Here is an 18,616-nt window from a genome sequence, read left to right on the forward strand (position 1 = left end):
TTAATAGATGTGTTTTCACAATGTTTCTTAGGATGAAGAACTAGAAAGTGAGGCAAAAAGAGAATCACTCTCTCCTGGAAAATTGAAACTAACTTTTGAAGAACTGGAAAGACAAAGACAAGAAAACCGAAGGAGGCAAGCTGAAGAGGAAGCAAGACAACGTTTAGAAGAAGAGAAACGTGCTTTTGAAGAAGCAAGGCGGCAAATGGTAAAGCAAATATATATATAAAACGTATTTTTAAATATATAGAATATATATTTTTTTAAGTTTTATTATATTATCTTTGTATTCATTCAATGTGGGGCTTGAACCCACAAACCTGAGATCAAGAGTTGCACACTCCACCAACTGAGCCAGCAGGTGCCCCATAACGTATATATTTATATATAATGACATTATATATAATGATATATAACCTATAAATTACATTTTTATACATGTTACATAAATGTGACATATAAAACACTATTAGGGAAGGAAGCTGGCTTTAGATAAAATTCATTCCTATATTCAAGGAGATTTGCTATATAAAAAGTTCTGATTTTGAAATTGTACATTTTTCCTATATAAATGCATCTGTATTATTTTCTAGTTTCCCTTAATGGGACATTTTACCAAATATGCTTTAAATTTTTTCTTTTAAAGATTTTGACAGAGACAGTGAGAGAGGGAACACAGGCTGGGGGAGTGGGTGAGGGAGAAGCAGGCTTCCCACAGAGCAGGGAGCCCGATGCAGGGCTTGATCCCAGGACCCTGGGATCATGACCTGAGCAAAAGGCAGAAGCTTAACAACTGAGCCACCCACGTGCCCCTATGCTTTTTAAATTTTTATTTTTATATTATAAATCATAAATATGCAAAATAGTCGATGAGCCTGGTTTCTCTTTATCTTTAGTTCAGCCTTTAGTATATTTAATGACAGGGTACAGTACATGCATACTTTCAAGTCTAGTTATAAATGTACACTTAGTTTTGGTCCAGTTTTGAACATAACAAAATGTTACCTATAGAATACGCAGTTTGTCATATAAGGTATATCGATATATATATGTGTGTGTAAGTATAGAGTATAGTGGCTAAGAACATACCTTCTGGATTCATGTATCTGGATTCACACTGCCTGGATTCACATGTCTACTGTTTATTAAGTGTGTAACCAGAGACAAGGTATTCAACCTCCCTATGTCTTACTTTCCTTATATGTAAAATGGTGAAAATAATTGTCTACTTCTTAAATTGTTGAGTGAGTTAATACAGAAAGCAGTTAAAGAAATGTCTAGCATCTAATAAGTGCTATAAAATGTTAACAGTTAATTATATTGATGACTATATCAATAAAAAATAAAACTGAAATAAGGAAATACTGATTCTAAATCTTATAAAAATTTTAAAAATTTTAATGGAATCTCTATAATTTTTTAAAAGTTTAGAATTTCTTCATCAGCATTCATTAATGTTCTAAGGACTGTATCTACAAAAGTTAAATTCTATAGACATTTGTTTGAAAATGTTACTACTTTTGGGTAATTATAATGTATAATAAACGTACACTTAGCTATCAGTGGTGGTCAATTTTGTCGAGAAAAGAGAAATATCAATTAAATCATAAACTTCAATAAATAATATTTAACTATAATTTTAACTCTAAAATCATAAAATTTGAATTTTATAAAAAAATAGTACCAGGCAATCTTTTATCTGATTAGTATAAAGAAAAGTACCATAGTTCATAGTAAAATATCCATGAAAATTACAAAATGAGAACTTTATTTTACCTACAGAAGAGACTCTCTGTAGGTATACTTGAAGCATAGTAAGTATACACACACATATTTTATGTTTTGTTCTGAGAGAGTTTTGTTGTTGTTTTTTTTTTTTAAGAATTTTTAATTATTTATTTGACTGAGAGAGAGCACAAGAAGAGAGAACAGCAGAGGGAGAGGGAGAAGCAGGCAGCCTGATGCAGGGCTTGATCCCAGGACCCTGGGATCATGACTTGAGCAGAAGGAAGCTGCCTAACTGACTGTGCCACCCAGTTGCCACAGTTCTGAGAGAGTTCTAATAGAACTCTTAAATGAGCCATTAAATTTTTTCAAGCACTCGATATCTCTATTTAAAAACTTGACTTTCTTGGGTGCCTGGGTGGCTCGGTGGGTTAAAGCCTCTGCTTTTGGCTCAGGTCATGATTCCAGGGTCCTGAGATTGAGCCCTGCATCGGGCTCTCTGCTCAGCAGGGAGCCTGCTTCCTCCTCTCTCTCTGCCTGCCTCTCTGCCTACTTGTGATCTCTCTGTCTGTCAAATAAATAAATAAAATCTTTAAAAGGAAAAATAAATTGACTTTCTTGGGAACTGTTATTTAACTTGAGTACATCTTTATTTGGAATTTCTCCGAATTTGAATACTTTATCAGATAAGACATTATAAAGGAAGGGAATTTTGATCAAATGTATTAAAGGCAAGAAAATATTTTTGTGTGTGGTGGCCAATTCTGTGCCTTTTCACTGATAATTCATTCCTGCCTTTGATGAATTGCAGTTCTTAGTAATGAGTTGTTTCTTCGTTAGGTGAATGAAGAGGAGGAAAACCAAGACACAGAAAAAATTTTAAAAGAGTACCGCCCTGGTAAACTCAAACTCAGTTTTGAAGAAATAGAAAGACAGAGGAGAGAAGATGAAAAAAGGAAAGCAGAAGAAGAAGCCAGGAGGAGAATAGAGGAAGAAAAGAAGGCGTTTGCTGAAGCAAGAAGAAGCATGGTAAGATAGAATGTAACTGGAGAATGCCATTAGGATTCAGCTCTTTAAAGAGTATATTAAGATGGGGTGCCTGGCTGGCTCAATCAGTAGAGTATACAACTCATGGGGTTGTGAGTTTGAGCCCCATGTTGGGTATAGAGATTACTTTAAAATTTTAAAAATCTGGGTGCTTGGGTGGCACAGTCAGTTAAGTGTCCACCTCTTGGTTTCAGCTCAGGTTGTGATCTTGAGGTCTTGAAATCGAGCCCTGTGTCAGGTTCCACGCTTAGCACAGAGTGCTTGAGACTCCTTCTGCTCTTTCCTCCTATACAAACACACACACACACACACTCACTCTCTCTCTCTTAAATAAACAAACCTTAAGGGGTGCCTGGGTGGCTCAGTGGGTTAACTCCTCTGCCTTCAGCACAGGTCATGATCCCGCGGTCCTGGGGTCAAGCCCCGCATTGCGCTCTCTACTTGGCGGGGAGCCTGCTTCTCCCCGCCCTCCCCTGCCTCTCTGCCTACTTGTGATCTCTGTCTGTCAAATAAATAAATAAAATATTTTAAAAAATAAACCTTAAAAATTTTTTAATTTAAAAAGATTAAAAAATAGCGAATGTTAAGAAAAGTAATTAAACTTTGGAGAATATTATTCCTGGAATCTGTCCAAAGTAGAGATAGCAAATAAGCTTTAAAGTCTCCTATGGCATTAACACCAGTCAGTTAAAGATGTTTGCTTCTTGACATGAAGTTAAGTTGCTGTGCCTGGCTTGGAGGATTGAGTATTATCTTCCTCCTCTGGGAAGGCATGTTTTCCAGAAGTAGCTAAGCAGGGAGTTTCCTACTGTACCTTTCCTTCCATTCTCTCTATTCTTTCCCTTCCCACGTTTCTTCCTTCCCTTGATCCTTCCCTCCTTGCTCCCTTTCCTTCTTTCATTTCACCTTCTATCCTCTCCAGTACATATGAAATGACCAAAGGCATTTAATCACAATTATTTAATTCTCCGAAATGCTAACCCATCAACTTCTGGGTGATTGCTACCAAACTTAATTCTGTCACAAAGTTACACACCCTATGCCACTTTAATGTTTGCAAAATGTACAGTTATCTCACAACTGTTTTCAAGCAAGTAAAGGCTGTATCTCCTTCTTGAAACATTTTTAAGTAGGCTCTACACCCAACATGGGGCTTGAACTCACAACCCAAAGATCAAGCATGGCAGGCTCTACCAATTGAAACATTTCAGTTGGTTTCAGTGATATCATGACCTGGTTTTCTTCCTTTGTCTGGGGGAACTTCAGGCACAGATATCCACGTGCTTATTTAGCTTCATCACCCATCCTAGCTGCTCAAATCAGAAAGTTGGGAGCCTTAAAGACTTCCACCTTCTCGTTCATGCCTCACATCCAGTCATTCACTAAGTCTCTCATTCATTCTACCTTCTTCTTTTTTTTTTTTTTTTTAAAGATTTTATTTATTTATTTGACAGAGAGAGAGATTACAAGTAGACAGAGAGGCAGGCAGAGAGAGAGAGAGAGAGAGAGGCAAGCAGGCTCCCTGCTGAGCAGAGAGCCCGATGTGGGACTCGATCCCAGGACGCTGAGATCATGAACTGAGCCGAAGGCAGCGGCTTAACCCACTGAGCCACCCAGGCGCCCTTCATTCTACCTTCTAAATTACTCTAAAAATCAGTTTTCCCCTCATTTCCACTGTTGTTATCCCTTGCTTGGGTTACCTATCTCTTCCCACGTCAGTTACCTCTAGCCTCAAACCAACTCCTGTTTAACTTGCTTTCTTGCCTATTATCCACTCTTCTTTGTAAAGACAAGAGTTCTCTTTCCCACTCTCTCCTTCTCTTTCTTTCAAGTAAATGTGTTACTGGGGCTCCTGGGTGGCTCAGTTGTTAAGCGGCTGCCTTTGGCTCAGGTCATGATCCCAGAGTCCTGGGACCAAGCCCCACATCAGGCTCCCTGCTCGATAGGAAGCCTGCTTCTTCCTCTTCCGCTCCCCCTACTTGTGTTCTCTCTCTCACGGTCTCCCTGTCAAATAAATAATTAAAATCTTTAAAAAAAAAAGTATATGTGTTACTATTTTGCTTAAAAATTTTCCACTTCCCTTAAGCAAAAATCTAAAAATTTTAAATCTAAAAAAATTTTTAAACAAATTTCTTGGGGCACGTGGGTGGCTCAGGGGGTTAAGCCTCTGCCTTCAGCTCAGGTCATAGTCTCAGTGTCCTGGAATCAAGCCCCGCATCCGGCACCCTGCTCAATGGGGAAGCAGGCTCCCCTGCTTCCCCTTCTCTCTCTGCCTGCCTGTATTCTCTCTCTCTGTCAAACAAATAAATAAAACCTTAAAACAAAACAAAACAAAAAAACCAAAACAAATTTCTTTATAATATTGCCCAAGTGTTTTTTTTTCCCCCTGATTCATGTCTTGATTCTTCCTTAATCAGCCATCTTTGTTCCAGACCTACGAAATTTTCCCCAATGTCTTCAAAATACTGTGCTCTCATCCAGCTCTAGACTTCATAAATGCCGAATGAAGCGTGTCCTTTTTTGCTTTCCCTGTGCTCTGCTGTCTTCTCCTCATATTTTCTGTTTCCTCTGGGAAGCCTTTCCTGAGAACACAAGTTCCAAAGACTTTCTTGTATGCATTCTTACAGCATTTAGTACTGCCCTGACATAGGACTCCTGCTTTGTTATTCTTGCTTCTCGCTGTCGTGCACACTCACGAGGCTGAGACTGTTCATCAGGCATGTGGCACAAAGCATTCTAGCATAACGAATTTCCTATAAATGTTTGTGAAGTATATGAAAACTATCTTTTAAAAAAATAATTAACTTACTTACTTACTCAGTAAATGCTACCCTGACATGGCGCTTGAACTGACCACCTCAAGATCAAGAGTTGCATCTCTACTGACTGAGCCAGCCAGGGGCCCCTGTTTTAGTTCTTGTGTGTGTTACTAGGTAATCCTTGACTCACAAGTGATTTCTGCACAGAAACTCCACAAACATTGTGACGGTACTTAATGTTTGGAGAATTAGCAGGTTCAGAAGAGATAGACAAGTAGCTGGGAAGATCAGAGATCAAGTCCCAGGGGCAGATTTTTAGGCTGAAACTGCCATGATTCATTAGTAGAAAAAGTGCAGGGAAGGAAAACTACATTAAACCGAAACTGTAGTTTCCTAGAGATATTTCTGTTTCAGGAAAGCGAAACTTTTCTCTTCATTTATGCTGTTTTCTTATCCAGGGCCATATTTTAATTTTGTATTACAGCTCAGTTAGCTCATATATTAATAAAAAATCTTGGCAATCATATACACATTGTTTCTGAGTCAAACTTATTCTTCAGTAAAACCTGTCATATATAAAACTTGGAACAAATAAATAATTACTCTTTGCCCTTTTATTACCCTGTGTCTTCTTTAGCCACAGGGTCACAATTCAGGCCAGAGGTTTATTTTCTACTTTCAGGGGATAGAAAAACAGAATTAGGCAATTGCTTTTCATGGTAAAATGTATTCCAGTCAGCGATTTAAAAACCGAAGTTTCTATTTGCAATTTAGGGATTGCCTTTATTATAGGGAATGATAATGTAATAATAAAACTGCCATTGGGGGAGGCCTGGGTGGCTCAGTTGGTTAAGCTACTGCCTTCGGTTTGGGTCATGATCCCAGCGTCCTGGGATCAAGTCCCACATGGGCTCCCTGCTCAGGGGAGAGCCTGCTTCTTCTCCCTCTGCCTCTGCCCCTCCTCCCTGCTCATGCTCTCTCTCTGACAAATAAATAAATAAAATCTTTTTAAAAACCCTCCTGTTGGGAACTTATCATTGGGTATCAGGCACACTATCAGTGTTTGATTCTCATGACAACTCTGTGAAAAGTCATCACAGAAAGGGAAACTCACACAGGCTGGATAACCTGCCCAAGGTCACAACTTAGACATGTAATTTGGGAAATTACAAAAAGATAATCTAAATCATTATTTATAATTTTATTAGACTTTTGAAGGTTTGAATCCCACCTTTGCCACTTAATATTTGTGTTGACTTTGGAAAAGTTACTTTTCAGTACCTCAGTTTCTTGTCTATAAAATGGAGGATATTAGTAATATCTACTTCATAGGATTATAGGATTAAATAAGTTAATACATGTAAAGTGCTTAAGTGTTTTACATGGCTCTGAGTAAGTATCAACTATTATTATTTAATTAACTAGACAGTAAATAAATTAGTATAAAAATTACAGCATTAAGAGTGATTTTTACCTGATTATGAAAGAATCATGATGGGCTATCTAATTCATTCAGACAAAACCATGATTTAATGGAAATGCTCTATTTTAATTAGCAGAATGGAAATAAATTATAATTCAATTAAAAGTGTTCTCAGTATCAGAAAATCTTAATATCTAATTCAAATTACTCGTAGTACAAATTTAGAGGATTTGTGTTCACTGGAAAGGAAAAGAGATAGTCACCATTTCCTCTGTAACCACAAAATACCATAGTGTTTGTATTTTCTAGTAATTACTCCCTTGTTTATTGTTTTATACTTTTGAAGAGATTTAGGTCTCCAAATTTTTAGTTCGGTGTGAAGCCTTTCTACTCAAGTGATTACAGTTTCTAAAAAAAGAAAAAAAATTCCTCTTTAGTTTATGTAATTTTGGCAAAAGTAATGAAAGAATTATTTTAAATAGGTAGTAGATGATGACTTCCCAGAGATGTACAAAACCGTTTCTCAAGAATCTCTTACACCGGGAAAACTGGAAATTAATTTTGAAGAATTATTAAAACAAAAAATGAAAGAAGAAAAGCGACGAACAGAGGAGGAAAGGAAGCATAAGCTAGAGATGGAAAAACAGGAATTTGAACAACTGAGACAAGAAATGGGAGAGGTGAGATTTTAAGAAATACCTATATTCTCCAAATACTTATTAATATAAGTATTTTACAAGTAGTATCTTACAATAACTTTTTAAGTATTATTGTTCACATAAAGGACACTCAGCATACTGGGGCGCCTGGGTGGTTCAGTGGGGTAAGCCTCTGCCTTTGGCTCAGGTCATGATCCCAGGGTCCTGGGATTGAGCCCCGCATCAGGCTCTCTGCTCAGCGGGGAGCCTGCTTCCCCTGCTCTCTCTATCTACTCTCTGCTTACTTGTCATCTCTCTCTCTGTGTCAAATAAATAAATAAAATCTTTTTTTTTTTTTTAAAGATTTTATTTATTTATTTGACAGACAGAGATCACAAGTAGGCAGAGAGGCAGGCAGAGAGAGAGGAAGGGAAGCAGGCTCCCTGCTGAGCGGAGAGCCCGATGCGGGGCTCGATCTCAGGACCCTGAGATCATGACCTGAGCCGAAGGCAGAGGCCTTAACCCTCTGAGCCACCCAGGCGCCCCAATAAATAAAATCTTTAAAAAAAAAAAAAAAGACACAGCATATTAAGCACTCGGTACAAGTTTTGGCGTAGTTATGAGCACTTTCTAGCTTGCTGTAACTCTGCTTCTTCTTTACTAGGTTAAAACATATATAATTGCATGTGACTTAGATATTACAATAGTATCTTAAATAAATATTTCTTCCTATATACTTCACAATTATGTGGTTACATTATGATGGAGAATTTTTCTTAAAGAGCTTAATATGCCCATTTATATTTATTCTCTTTGAAATAAAACTGATTAGTCAAATAAAATTACAAGAGTACCATGGATTCTAATAGAAACATCAGTTTGCAAGTCTTTGAATGGTTTTATTTTACTAAATTAGAAGATAGAACTCTCATAAATATCTTAATACGATTTCTCTAGTATTGAAGTGAAATACATAAATATATATATAGATTGTACAGACTATATATATAAATATATATATAGACTATACAGCATCAGCTTCATGGGTATACAACTTGTGCCCCCCAGGACCTTATGCTTAGACAGGCCGTGCATATGGTTTAATGTTCTAGGGTTGTCATCTTGATTTTTAATTTAAAAATTTAAAGTAAAATTTAAAAATTAAAATTTAATTAAAATTGCAATCACCTTATCTTTGAATTTGTGTGTTGTGAAAGCTGGTTGGACAATGGAGCATGTGCTAGACTTTGAGCCATGGTGCTCTCAAACCGCCTGCTGTTCCTTGCCTCTCTGTGGTGCATTCTCAACCTTTTTCCACCTCCTAATGCTGCTAGGCCCTGTCTAAACACTTCCTTCCCACAGCGGACACCCTCCATCTGGATGGCCACTTGTGTAGGCAGAAGAGAGGAGATAGAAAAAGGGGCCAGCATTCCACTGTCACCCTCGGCCTCTCTGATTTGTGGGGGGTCTCTTGGCAGCAACATGAACAGGGTCGGGGATCAGCACACAGCCCAGTGACTTGGGGTGAAACGAGTAGTGGTTGTCCCAGACTCAAACTGGCAGTGGCGCAGCATGTTTAACAGGCGATTTGGTGGGGACCTCTCTAAGTCCTGATCTAGGAACTGAATGGGATCGTATGCAGAGGTTGCAATCTCTTAGAATGTGCCTCTTATGTAATGGGTTGGGGCAGTGGGCCTGTGGGGATATTTACTTCCTTGCCCCAGACTGTAAATACTATAGATAGGTAATAATAAGAGACTATAAATAAATAAATAAATAATAAGAAACTATAAATACTATAGATAGGTAATAATAAAATATCATGAATATGCTGTAGGAAAGTATTCCAAGGTCTAGCCTTTAAAATTCTTAAAAGAACGTAATAGCATTTATTTTATAAAGGATGCTGAAAATGTCTAGAAAAACTTCTAAATTAGATTTATATTTGTTCAATTATTAATTTTCACCAGAATGATTTGGGAACCGTGACAGGAGGTACATAACAAATTTGTTAGGTTTCTGGTATTATAGGAATTGTATGTTTTCACTCACATAGACTAAAAAAGTGAAGGTAGTATAAAGGAATGTTTTCTTTTTCCCCTTTGGCTGAACCAAGAAATTAAGCCTCATGTCATATCATCCACTGTGACCCCACCTCTGCACCTTCTTTCCCCTTCCCTGCTACCCTCTCCCCACACTTGGAATTCTAGGCCTTCTCCAGGAAAAGTATACCAGGAATAACTGCATTTTTTTAAACCACTTTATATAGTGAGATTTGGGTTTAATGTTAAGAAGAATACAAAGAACTAGTAATAAATTATGAAAAGCCAAAGGAGTTTCCAAAGGAAACCAGAATATAAAGTGTTTAAGATCAAATGGTTTAAAGAACTGGAACCCAATTTTGATGGACTCCTTTTCTGTCTTAGCAGAATATAAAACTCAGAGTAGAAGTGATAGGTATTGAATATAGGGATTTTCCCAGACAGTAGTGTAGAACGGCTTCAGTCAGTTAATTTGAGTATTAAGAGTAATATTTAACTTAATAGATTACCATCAAAACAAAAATAGGAGGAATTTTAGGATACTCTGGCTCTATATAGAGATAAAAAAAAAATTATGTCCAGCGGTTAAGTGACAAGGCAAAAGGCCAAATGGTATCAAAGTCATAACTAGAACTTGTATCTGACTCTTAGCCCACTGTTCTTACAATTATAGTTCTTCATCTTCCTCTAAACATGGATTTTCCTATGGTTCCTAGTAAAAGCTAATCTTGATATGCATGTTTTAGTTTTAGGTTATCATGAAATATTAAATGAAGTTTTGAGCCATTATTCCATAATGAAGTATTTTAAAAAGATGTTATCTAAAGTCTTAAATTTGTAGCATTACTTTTAGGAACAGGTTGTTTTAAGCTTTATTTTTGGCTTCAAGCAAGAAACGAACAAATTTTGGAAGGTTTATTGTACAAACTAATTTTCTGGCATTTAGTATATAAAAATTTATTTTTTAGGGGGTGTCTGGGTGGCTCAGTGGGTTAAAACCTCTGCCTTCAGCTCAGGTTATGATCCCAGGGTCCTGGGATTGAGCCCTGCATCAGGCTCTCTGCCCAGCAGGGAGCCTGCTTCCCCCCTCTGTCTGCCTCTCTGCCTACTTGTGATCTCTCTTTCTCTGTCAAATAAATAAATAAAATCTTCTAAACATTTTTTTATTCTTTTTGAAGGAAGAGGAGGAACATGAAACCTTTGAATTGAGTAGAGAATATGAAGAATTAATCAAACTGAAAAGAAGTGGCTCTATTCAAGCCAAAAATCTAAAAAGCAAGTTTGAAAAGATTGGACAACTGTCTGAAAAAGAAATACAGAAAAAGATAGAAGAAGAACGAGCAAGAAGGAGAGCAATTGACCTCGAAATTAAAGAGCGAGAAGCAGAAAACTTTCATGAGGTATACTATATTTAAGAGTTACGGTATAGTAATTATGATGAGCTTAAAAGAAATGTAACATTGAAGTAAGTTTTGGCACTTAAAATTAAGCGTAAGTATATATAATAATCTGAGAACTAAATAGCAAAAGCACATTAAGATCTCAAGAGGCTTTTAAAGATTGCCTCGGTTTAGCATTGTTTCAAAATGGGTTTTATCAGAATTAAATAGTCTATATTGAACATCAAGTAGTTCACTCTGGAAAAAGGAGTTTAAAAATATTTGTGGCACAGTTGGTTAAGCGTCTGCCTTCAGCTCAGGTCATGATCCCAGGGTGCTGGCATTGAGTCCTAAGATGGGCTGCTTGCTCAGTGGGGAGCCTCTTCTTTCTCCCTCTCCCTGTTACTCCCCTTGCTTGTACTGACAAGTAAATAAAATCTTTAAAAAAATATATGTATGGCACAAGTTTTAGTTTGACTCCTTAGACCAGTATACATATAGGTTAAAATAAACTCGAGAGATTATTCATACTTACTTTTTTATTTAAGGATAAGGCCGATAAATCTTAATGACCTGCTTAGTCATGCCAACAATTCAGTGGCAGAACCTAAATTAGAATTCAGAGGACATGAATTTGAAGTACCTCAAATGTTAAAAAGGCAATTACTAGATGACCCATAATGTTCCTTCCAGCCCAAGGTCTAGTTGCAGGATTATGAATATTGCTTTAAATAGGATCTGGAGAATTTTTTTCTGCCAGAATTGCCATTTTATAATACTTAACAGCATTTAACTTATGTTTTTCTAGCAATGAATTTTCATCAAATAATTCAACTAGTAAAGCAGGTGTGGGAAGTTGGGCAGTCCTTCAGAGGAGTCTGTGAGTTAGATAGAATCAAGAAATTATTGCAAATTCTTGGATCTGTAAGCAGTTCATTATTATTGAAGCAAACAGACTGTAGAGAACAGCAAAGGATAATGATGAAGATGATACAAGCACAAACAAGATGGCCATGCAAGTTCTTAGATGCCATGTTAAGGAACTTCGCTTTATTATTCATAGAAGAGATTTTTTTTTTAAGATTTTATTTATTCACTTGACAGAGATCAAAAGTAGACAGAGGCAGGCAGAGAGGAGGAATCAGGCTCCCTGCTGAGCAGAGAGCCCCAATGCAGGACTTGATTCCAGGACCCTGGGATCATGACCTGAGCCAAAAGCAGAGGCTTCAACCCACTGAGCCACACAGGTGTTCCCCATTGAAGAGATTTTTAAAATATGAAGTGATACTGTCAAATAGGCATCTTTATACATAGATCATACTTAAGCAAAAGATGGTTTTAGATTAATGCATTAAAAAATTATTTTAATGCCTACTACGTTCCAGGGACTGTTTTGGACACTGGGACTACTACACTGGTAAATAAACCTACAGTCTTTGCTCATGTTGTGTTTAGAATCTAACAGGCAGGATAGGAAACAAAATAGTAAGTAAAAAGTATGCAAAAGCTATGGAAATTAACATTGTAAGGTACTATTTTGTATAGGATGGTCAGAGGCGGCTTGATGAGGATCTGAAAAAGGGATTGAATGGAGAAAATAGTATAGAATGTAGGATATGAAACTAAAACGACGTGGGGATGGTGGTGGAGATGAGAGGAAGAGGAATTAAAGTGGGTACACACAAACATAGATAATATGGGAATAGAGAGTTTGGAAGGAGAAGAAATCACAAGCTGTTTTAGACAAAAGGAGATGCTATAGAACATCTGATACTCATCAATGAAGTTGATACGCATTTTAGAAAGATTTATTTATTTTTGAGAGGCGTGGGGGAAGGGAAGAGGGAAGAGGGAGAGAAACTTCAGCAGACCCCATGCTAAGCCGAGTCCAAAGCAGCTCAGGGTCATGACCCTGAGGATCATGACCTGAAATGAAACCGAGTTGGTCGCTTAACTGACTGCACTACCCAAGTGCCCTGAAGCTGGTATGAACCCTGTGGGACATACACTAAACCTGGAGGACTTGGGGCCTGGGCTGGTAGGAAATAATTTTGTCATTGCCAAAAGCAAATTCTATTGCTAATAGCTTCTATATTGGACCTTGTGTTGTTTTGGGTACATGAAAGTGAATATAATGTGCCTTCAAAAAAGTTCAGCCTAATGAGATGTAGGAAAATAATTTTAGCTTTAAGTGTTAAAATAGTAGTTATATATTTAATGTTATGGGATCAAAAAAGATGGAGTCACTAATTGTATGAGAGGTTTAACAGTGCTGAGATTACATTTAAGCTGTGAGAAGGTGAATAAAACTTAGAAGCATTCTAGATTACAGGGATGAGTGCCCCTTTATAATCTTTACATGAAGATTGTAAAAACTTATCTGGGGAATGGAAATTTTGCTCAAAGGCATGATTCATAGCATAATGGGTGGTAAAGTTGGAAAAGCAGTAGCTAGCTAATACTGGGTGTTTTTAATCTTGCAGGAATTATGATCTGGGAACAATGTTAACAATTAGTTTCTGGACAGAGTAATGAAGGGCTTGTATTTTTAAAGAATCCTGGGTTCATGGAGAATGAACTAAAAGACAGGGATAAGGCATGAAGTTAGCATGCAGGGAGAAAAATGGACCCAACTTTTAACCAACCTGGGTAACAGACTGCTTATGGGTAGATAGTTGCTGAGAAGCCCAACATTACCTTAAGATTACCAGGGAAACTACATGATACTACAAAGAATTTAGAAGATCTAGAAGTCGATGAATAGTTTTGGATAAAGTTTGAACTATATTTGGATAAGGTAAAGGCATTCTGGAGCATAGGTACTGAGTTGAGGTGAGAGGCTGGAGCTATAGATTCTAACTATTATGGATAGCATTAAAATCTATCAAAATAGCGGGGTACACCTGGATGGCTCGGGTGGTTGAGCATCGGACACTTGGTTTAGGCTCAGGTCGTGATTTCAGGGTTTTGAGGTCTGCACTCATCTGGGAGTCTGCTTAAGATTCTCTCTTTACCCCTCCCCCCACTCCCTAAAATCAGTCTTTAAAAAAATAAATAGGTAGACAAAGCCATCTTCAAGGAGTTAATAGTTGGAAGGTGAATGATAAAACTGGAGAACACCAACATTTAATGGTTGGATGACCAAAAGATCGTCCATTTTTTGAGAGAAATATATCACGGAAGGTAAAGAAAAGTTCAGTCACCATGTACTTGCTCCCGTTTTTGTGTTAAAGGTAGTGAAACCTCACCAACAGTCATACCTACAGAATATTTAGGTACAATTAAAAATAGGGTAGGTGACGTATTGTTTTATTGCTATTACTGGCATAAAAAGGATGAGAATAGGACATGGCTAACCTGTAACCCGTGACTGTGAAGGATGCTGACATTCTTCATCTCTTTAGATTAAGGGTCACTGAGATATCCTTAAAGCATTGTTTGGGCATTGAGTGTAATCAAGTTCTAGAGGACTCCCTTCTCCCCATCTGGTATTATCTGGTTTCCTCTTTTAAAAATGTCCATTTCAATGTCTTCTGCTTCTATTCCAGACATCTTTCAATGTCTACCTCATCCATATAACCTCCCCTAATCGAAGAATTTTTTTTTTTAAAGATTTTATTTATTTTACAGAGAGATCACAAGTAGGCAGTGAGGCAGGCAGAGAGAGGGAGAAGCAGGCTCCCCGCCAAGGAGAGAACCCGATGCGGGGCTCGATCCCAGAACCCTGGGATCATGACCTGGGCCGAAGGAAGAGGCTTAACCCACTGAGCCACCCAGGCACCCCTAATCGAAGAATTTTATCCCAGATCCCTATAGCCCTTAATCTGTATAACTCATTTGGTATTTAAATCACTAATTGCCTTATGGTGTTTGATTTTCTAGTTTTCTAATAAGGCATACTCCAAAACTACCTCTTATGCTTGCTTTTGCAAAGTTCACTGCCCAACTGTTGCTTCCTTTGATATACTTATGGTAGAGTCAATACTCTAAGAATATACCTAGAGAACAAAGATCATCCCATTTAACATGACTCTCTGTAGATTCATTTCCCGGAAACATTTTTAACCTGGCTTTTCAAGGATTCAAGAAAGAGCAACACTTAGGAAATGAAAGACTATTCATAAACTTTCTCTCCGTTCATGAGGAACTTACTGAATTTATTTTCTAAAGGCAGGTCTGAAGTAGCTAAGTGAGTTAACAGTTATGAATCTGCACAAAATTTTTATCCTTAAATCCAGAAAGCAAGATAACTGGAAGGTCTTAGAACAGCAATTATCATACTTGCCAAAATATTATCTTGAAGATCTGATAAACAAAGGATAAAATTAACTATCATATGAACAGAAGTCCTTTTTAAACCTCAGAAAAGCCCATTGAGATAAACCTGCAGTGAACAAACTGGTATTTAACATCTTTTAGCCTTTTTCTTAATAAAAAAACATTGTAACATCATTCGTTAGCATTTAACTGTAGTCTGGCATTAGTTTATCAACAGGCATTAGGTTTATCATTTCAAACTGAAGTCACGAGTAGAATTTACCCATTAGGGCGCCTGGGTGGCTCAGTGGGTTAAGCTGCTGCCTTCGGCTCAGGTCATGATCTCAGGGTCCTGGGATCGAGTCCCGAATCAGGCTCTCTGCTCGGCAAGGAGCCTGCTTCCCTCTCTCTCTCTCTGCCTGCCTCTCCATCTACTTGTGATTTCTGTCAAATAAATAAATAAAATCTTAAAAAAGAAAAAAGAATTTACCCATTAGGTGGTATCTGATGTTCTAGGATTTTCCAACATTAAAGAAAAATCTGATTCAAGAAAACAAAAACTTTCCAACTCCTCCTTTGTTATTCGTTGAAGTACAATACTTCAAACTGATGCAAAACATCCATACACCAAGATTTCTCTTATATAGACAATTATTTTCGAGCTTGTTTCACAATGTCCTTCAGTTGAATGTGGTATCTTAAAGCACTTTCTTTAGTACTGTGAAATATAAATGGTGAGATTTCTGACAGATCCATAAAAGTCTAAGTAGATTAGAAACTATAGCTAAAGTACTTTAGAAACCCTGAATAACCCTACGCTACTAACACCTCCCTCAAAAGCCACTAGTGATCTCTTTATCACCAAATTGCTTTATAGATTCAACACTGTTTTAATAGTTGAATCTTAGATTACTCCCTTATCTCCATGGTTTATAGCTCTTACTCTAACCACCTACTTCAACTCAGTGATTTCCCCAACTTCCGGTCACTGCCTCTTTCAGTTATCTTCCCATTTATTCTACCTGCAAAAACTCCTGTCTGCCATTTGACTATCAATAAATTTTGTTGTATGAAATTCATCTCAAGGACAATTATTAGCTAAGGGTGAGGAAGGAAATGAAGTAGGAAATAGCAGAAAATGCATTTTCTGTATTACATAAAGAGTGTGAAGAGTGATAGACAATCTTGTGACAAGGGAGTATTTTAACAGTTAAAAAGTATAACATCCCCACCCCTTTCTGTTAGTACTATCAGCCAGCAAAAAGAGTTGGTTAAGCAAATAAAAACACTGGGACTCCAGTGATAATGTATAATCTTTGCACTGGGAGGAAAGGGTTGTCAGGAAACTTATTCAAATAAAACTTCATCTTTTCCAAATTAGGGGATAGTGAAAATCTTTACATCCAAGCATAGCACAAATATGTAAACCAAACATGGCTAATTATTTTGTTCCTGTAAATGACATCTTCATTAACTATTAATGTTTAGCTCTTGTTGGTTTCTAGAAAACAAGCAATTCTTATTCTTGGCCCCCTTTCATAAAGGAGGAAGATGTTGATGTCAAGCCTGCAAAAAAAAGTGAGGCCCCATTTACTCATAAAGTGAATATGAAAGCTAGATTTGAACAGATGGCTAAGGCAAGAGAAGAAGAAGAACAAAGAAGAATTGAAGAGCAAAAGTTATTACGGATGCAGTTTGAACAAAAGGAAATTGACGCAGCACTACAAAAGGTATCAGGCTTACATAATCTTTATTTTTCAAATATGCTCTTAGAATTTTGTGGGATTAAAAGTAATTTAATAGCTTTCAAGTCAATGGAATGTTTTGTAAAGTACACATTGGAGTAGGCATAGTTTCATGGTCTTTGGGAAGCAAAAACCCATTTACACATGAAATTCTATTACTAAAACATTACTGAAATGCTACTTTAAATGCCAACTTGAATGCACTTATTTTAATATAGAAAAGAGAAGACGAAGAGGAAGAAGACGGTGGTAGCATCATGAATGGTTCCACTATGGAGGATGAGGAGCAAACGAGATCGGGAGCTCCGTGGTTCAAGAAGCCTCTAAAAAACACCTCGGTTGTAGACAGTGAGCCAGTTAGGTTTACTGTTAAAGTAACAGGAGAACCCAAACCAGAAATTACATGGTGGTTTGAAGGAGAAATACTACAGGATGGAGAAGACTATCAATATATTGAAAGAGGAGAAACTTACTGCCTTTATTTACCAGAAACTTTCCCAGAAGATGAAGGAGAATATATGTGTAAAGCAGTCAACAACAAAGGCTCTGCAGCTAGTACCTGTATTCTTACAATTGAAAGTAAGAATTAATCACTTAATCTAGAATTTTTATTCTATTTAATTATTTTTTTCCTTTAAAAAAAAAAATCACTTTTCTTCTTCTCTTTTTTAGCGGACGACTACTAGCTCCCCTTCCCTCTCCCTGGAACTTTCTTTCTCCCCCTCCTCCCCCTTTCTTACTACATCATGTTTTCTGTGGCGGGGCCAAAATGGAAACCAGAAGTGCCACTATGTTGACTTTTTATTCCTTTTCATAATAGTCTTCAAAACACAAGCTCATCTAAAGAATACTTTCTTCCTTTCCAAATCATCACCAGATTCATCACCTTATTAAATCCAGAAGTTAATTTGTATCTAATGGGGCAAAGTGGAAATTTTACTCAATTATTCTAAGTTTACAGTAATAATATTTTAAAAATTATATTATTTTGCATGAAAGAATGTCTTTTATGAGCTATTTATACCTAAAGTTAGTCCGAAATAACAGAGACTTAATGTATTTGTAACCCATCAATTTGAGTTTTCCTTAATACATCATTCCCTTGCTGTAGTTTCAAAGTCTTTCTGAAGCAGATAAGGGGAAGGAGTACCATTCCTTTCAAGGGAAAGAGGGAGCATGGAGAACAAAACTAAGACTTTCAAGAAACAATTGTCAGAGAGAATTTAATGGAAACCACTACCTATATAGAGTTCTGAGTGTTGAGAACAAATATTAACATGTACTTTTCAAATGTGTGTAATACATATTCAAGCTTACAAAGCAAATTTATGTTGTTACCTTGCCTGACAAACTATATTTTAGTGAGAGAACTTTGTATCAGTAGTTTATGCAGGAGAAAACACTTTTAACATATGGACAGTTTCAAGATCTAAGAGGGAAAAAAAATGGCAGTCTTCAATTTTAAAATCTGTTCTTTGAGTTTGTAAATAATTAACTACCATGTTCTATTACCAAGTTGTTTTATATTTTAGTTTTCTGGAAGACAATTTTATTTTACAATGTAAACTCAATAAAGTAACTTCTGTATTAAAAAAGAGTCT

The 18,616-nt window shown here is 36.9% G+C and overlaps 1 protein-coding gene across 7 annotated transcripts in view; it reads left to right on the forward strand.

The window, feature by feature from the left end:
* Positions 1-18,610, forward strand: part of NEXN (nexilin F-actin binding protein) — a 53,732-nt gene extending 35,122 nt beyond the window's left edge. For 5 of the 7 annotated variants that reach the window (XM_013059225.2, XM_013059226.2, XM_045064764.1 and 2 more), the window contains 7 exons: positions 32-208; positions 2,566-2,754; positions 7,437-7,634; positions 10,813-11,034; positions 16,815-17,000; positions 17,234-17,594; positions 17,688-18,610. In XM_013059225.2, coding sequence (XP_012914679.1) covers positions 32-208; positions 2,566-2,754; positions 7,437-7,634; positions 10,813-11,034; positions 16,815-17,000; positions 17,234-17,594; positions 17,688-17,701 — 1,347 coding nt within the window. In that variant the 3' untranslated portion in view covers positions 17,702-18,610. Of the gene's footprint in view, positions 1-31; positions 209-2,565; positions 2,755-7,436; positions 7,635-10,812; positions 11,035-16,814; positions 17,001-17,233 lie in introns of all 7 variants that reach the window. The other 2 variants (XM_045064763.1, XM_045064766.1) reach the window with 1 other exon arrangement.
* Positions 18,611-18,616: the final 6 nt, after the last annotated feature.

This window comes from Mustela putorius, unplaced genomic scaffold (assembly GCF_011764305.1).
Source record: "Mustela putorius furo isolate JIRA1106 unplaced genomic scaffold, ASM1176430v1.1 tig00003853_pilon_pilon_pilon, whole genome shotgun sequence".
NCBI classification, from domain to species: Eukaryota; Metazoa; Chordata; class Mammalia; order Carnivora; family Mustelidae; genus Mustela; species Mustela putorius.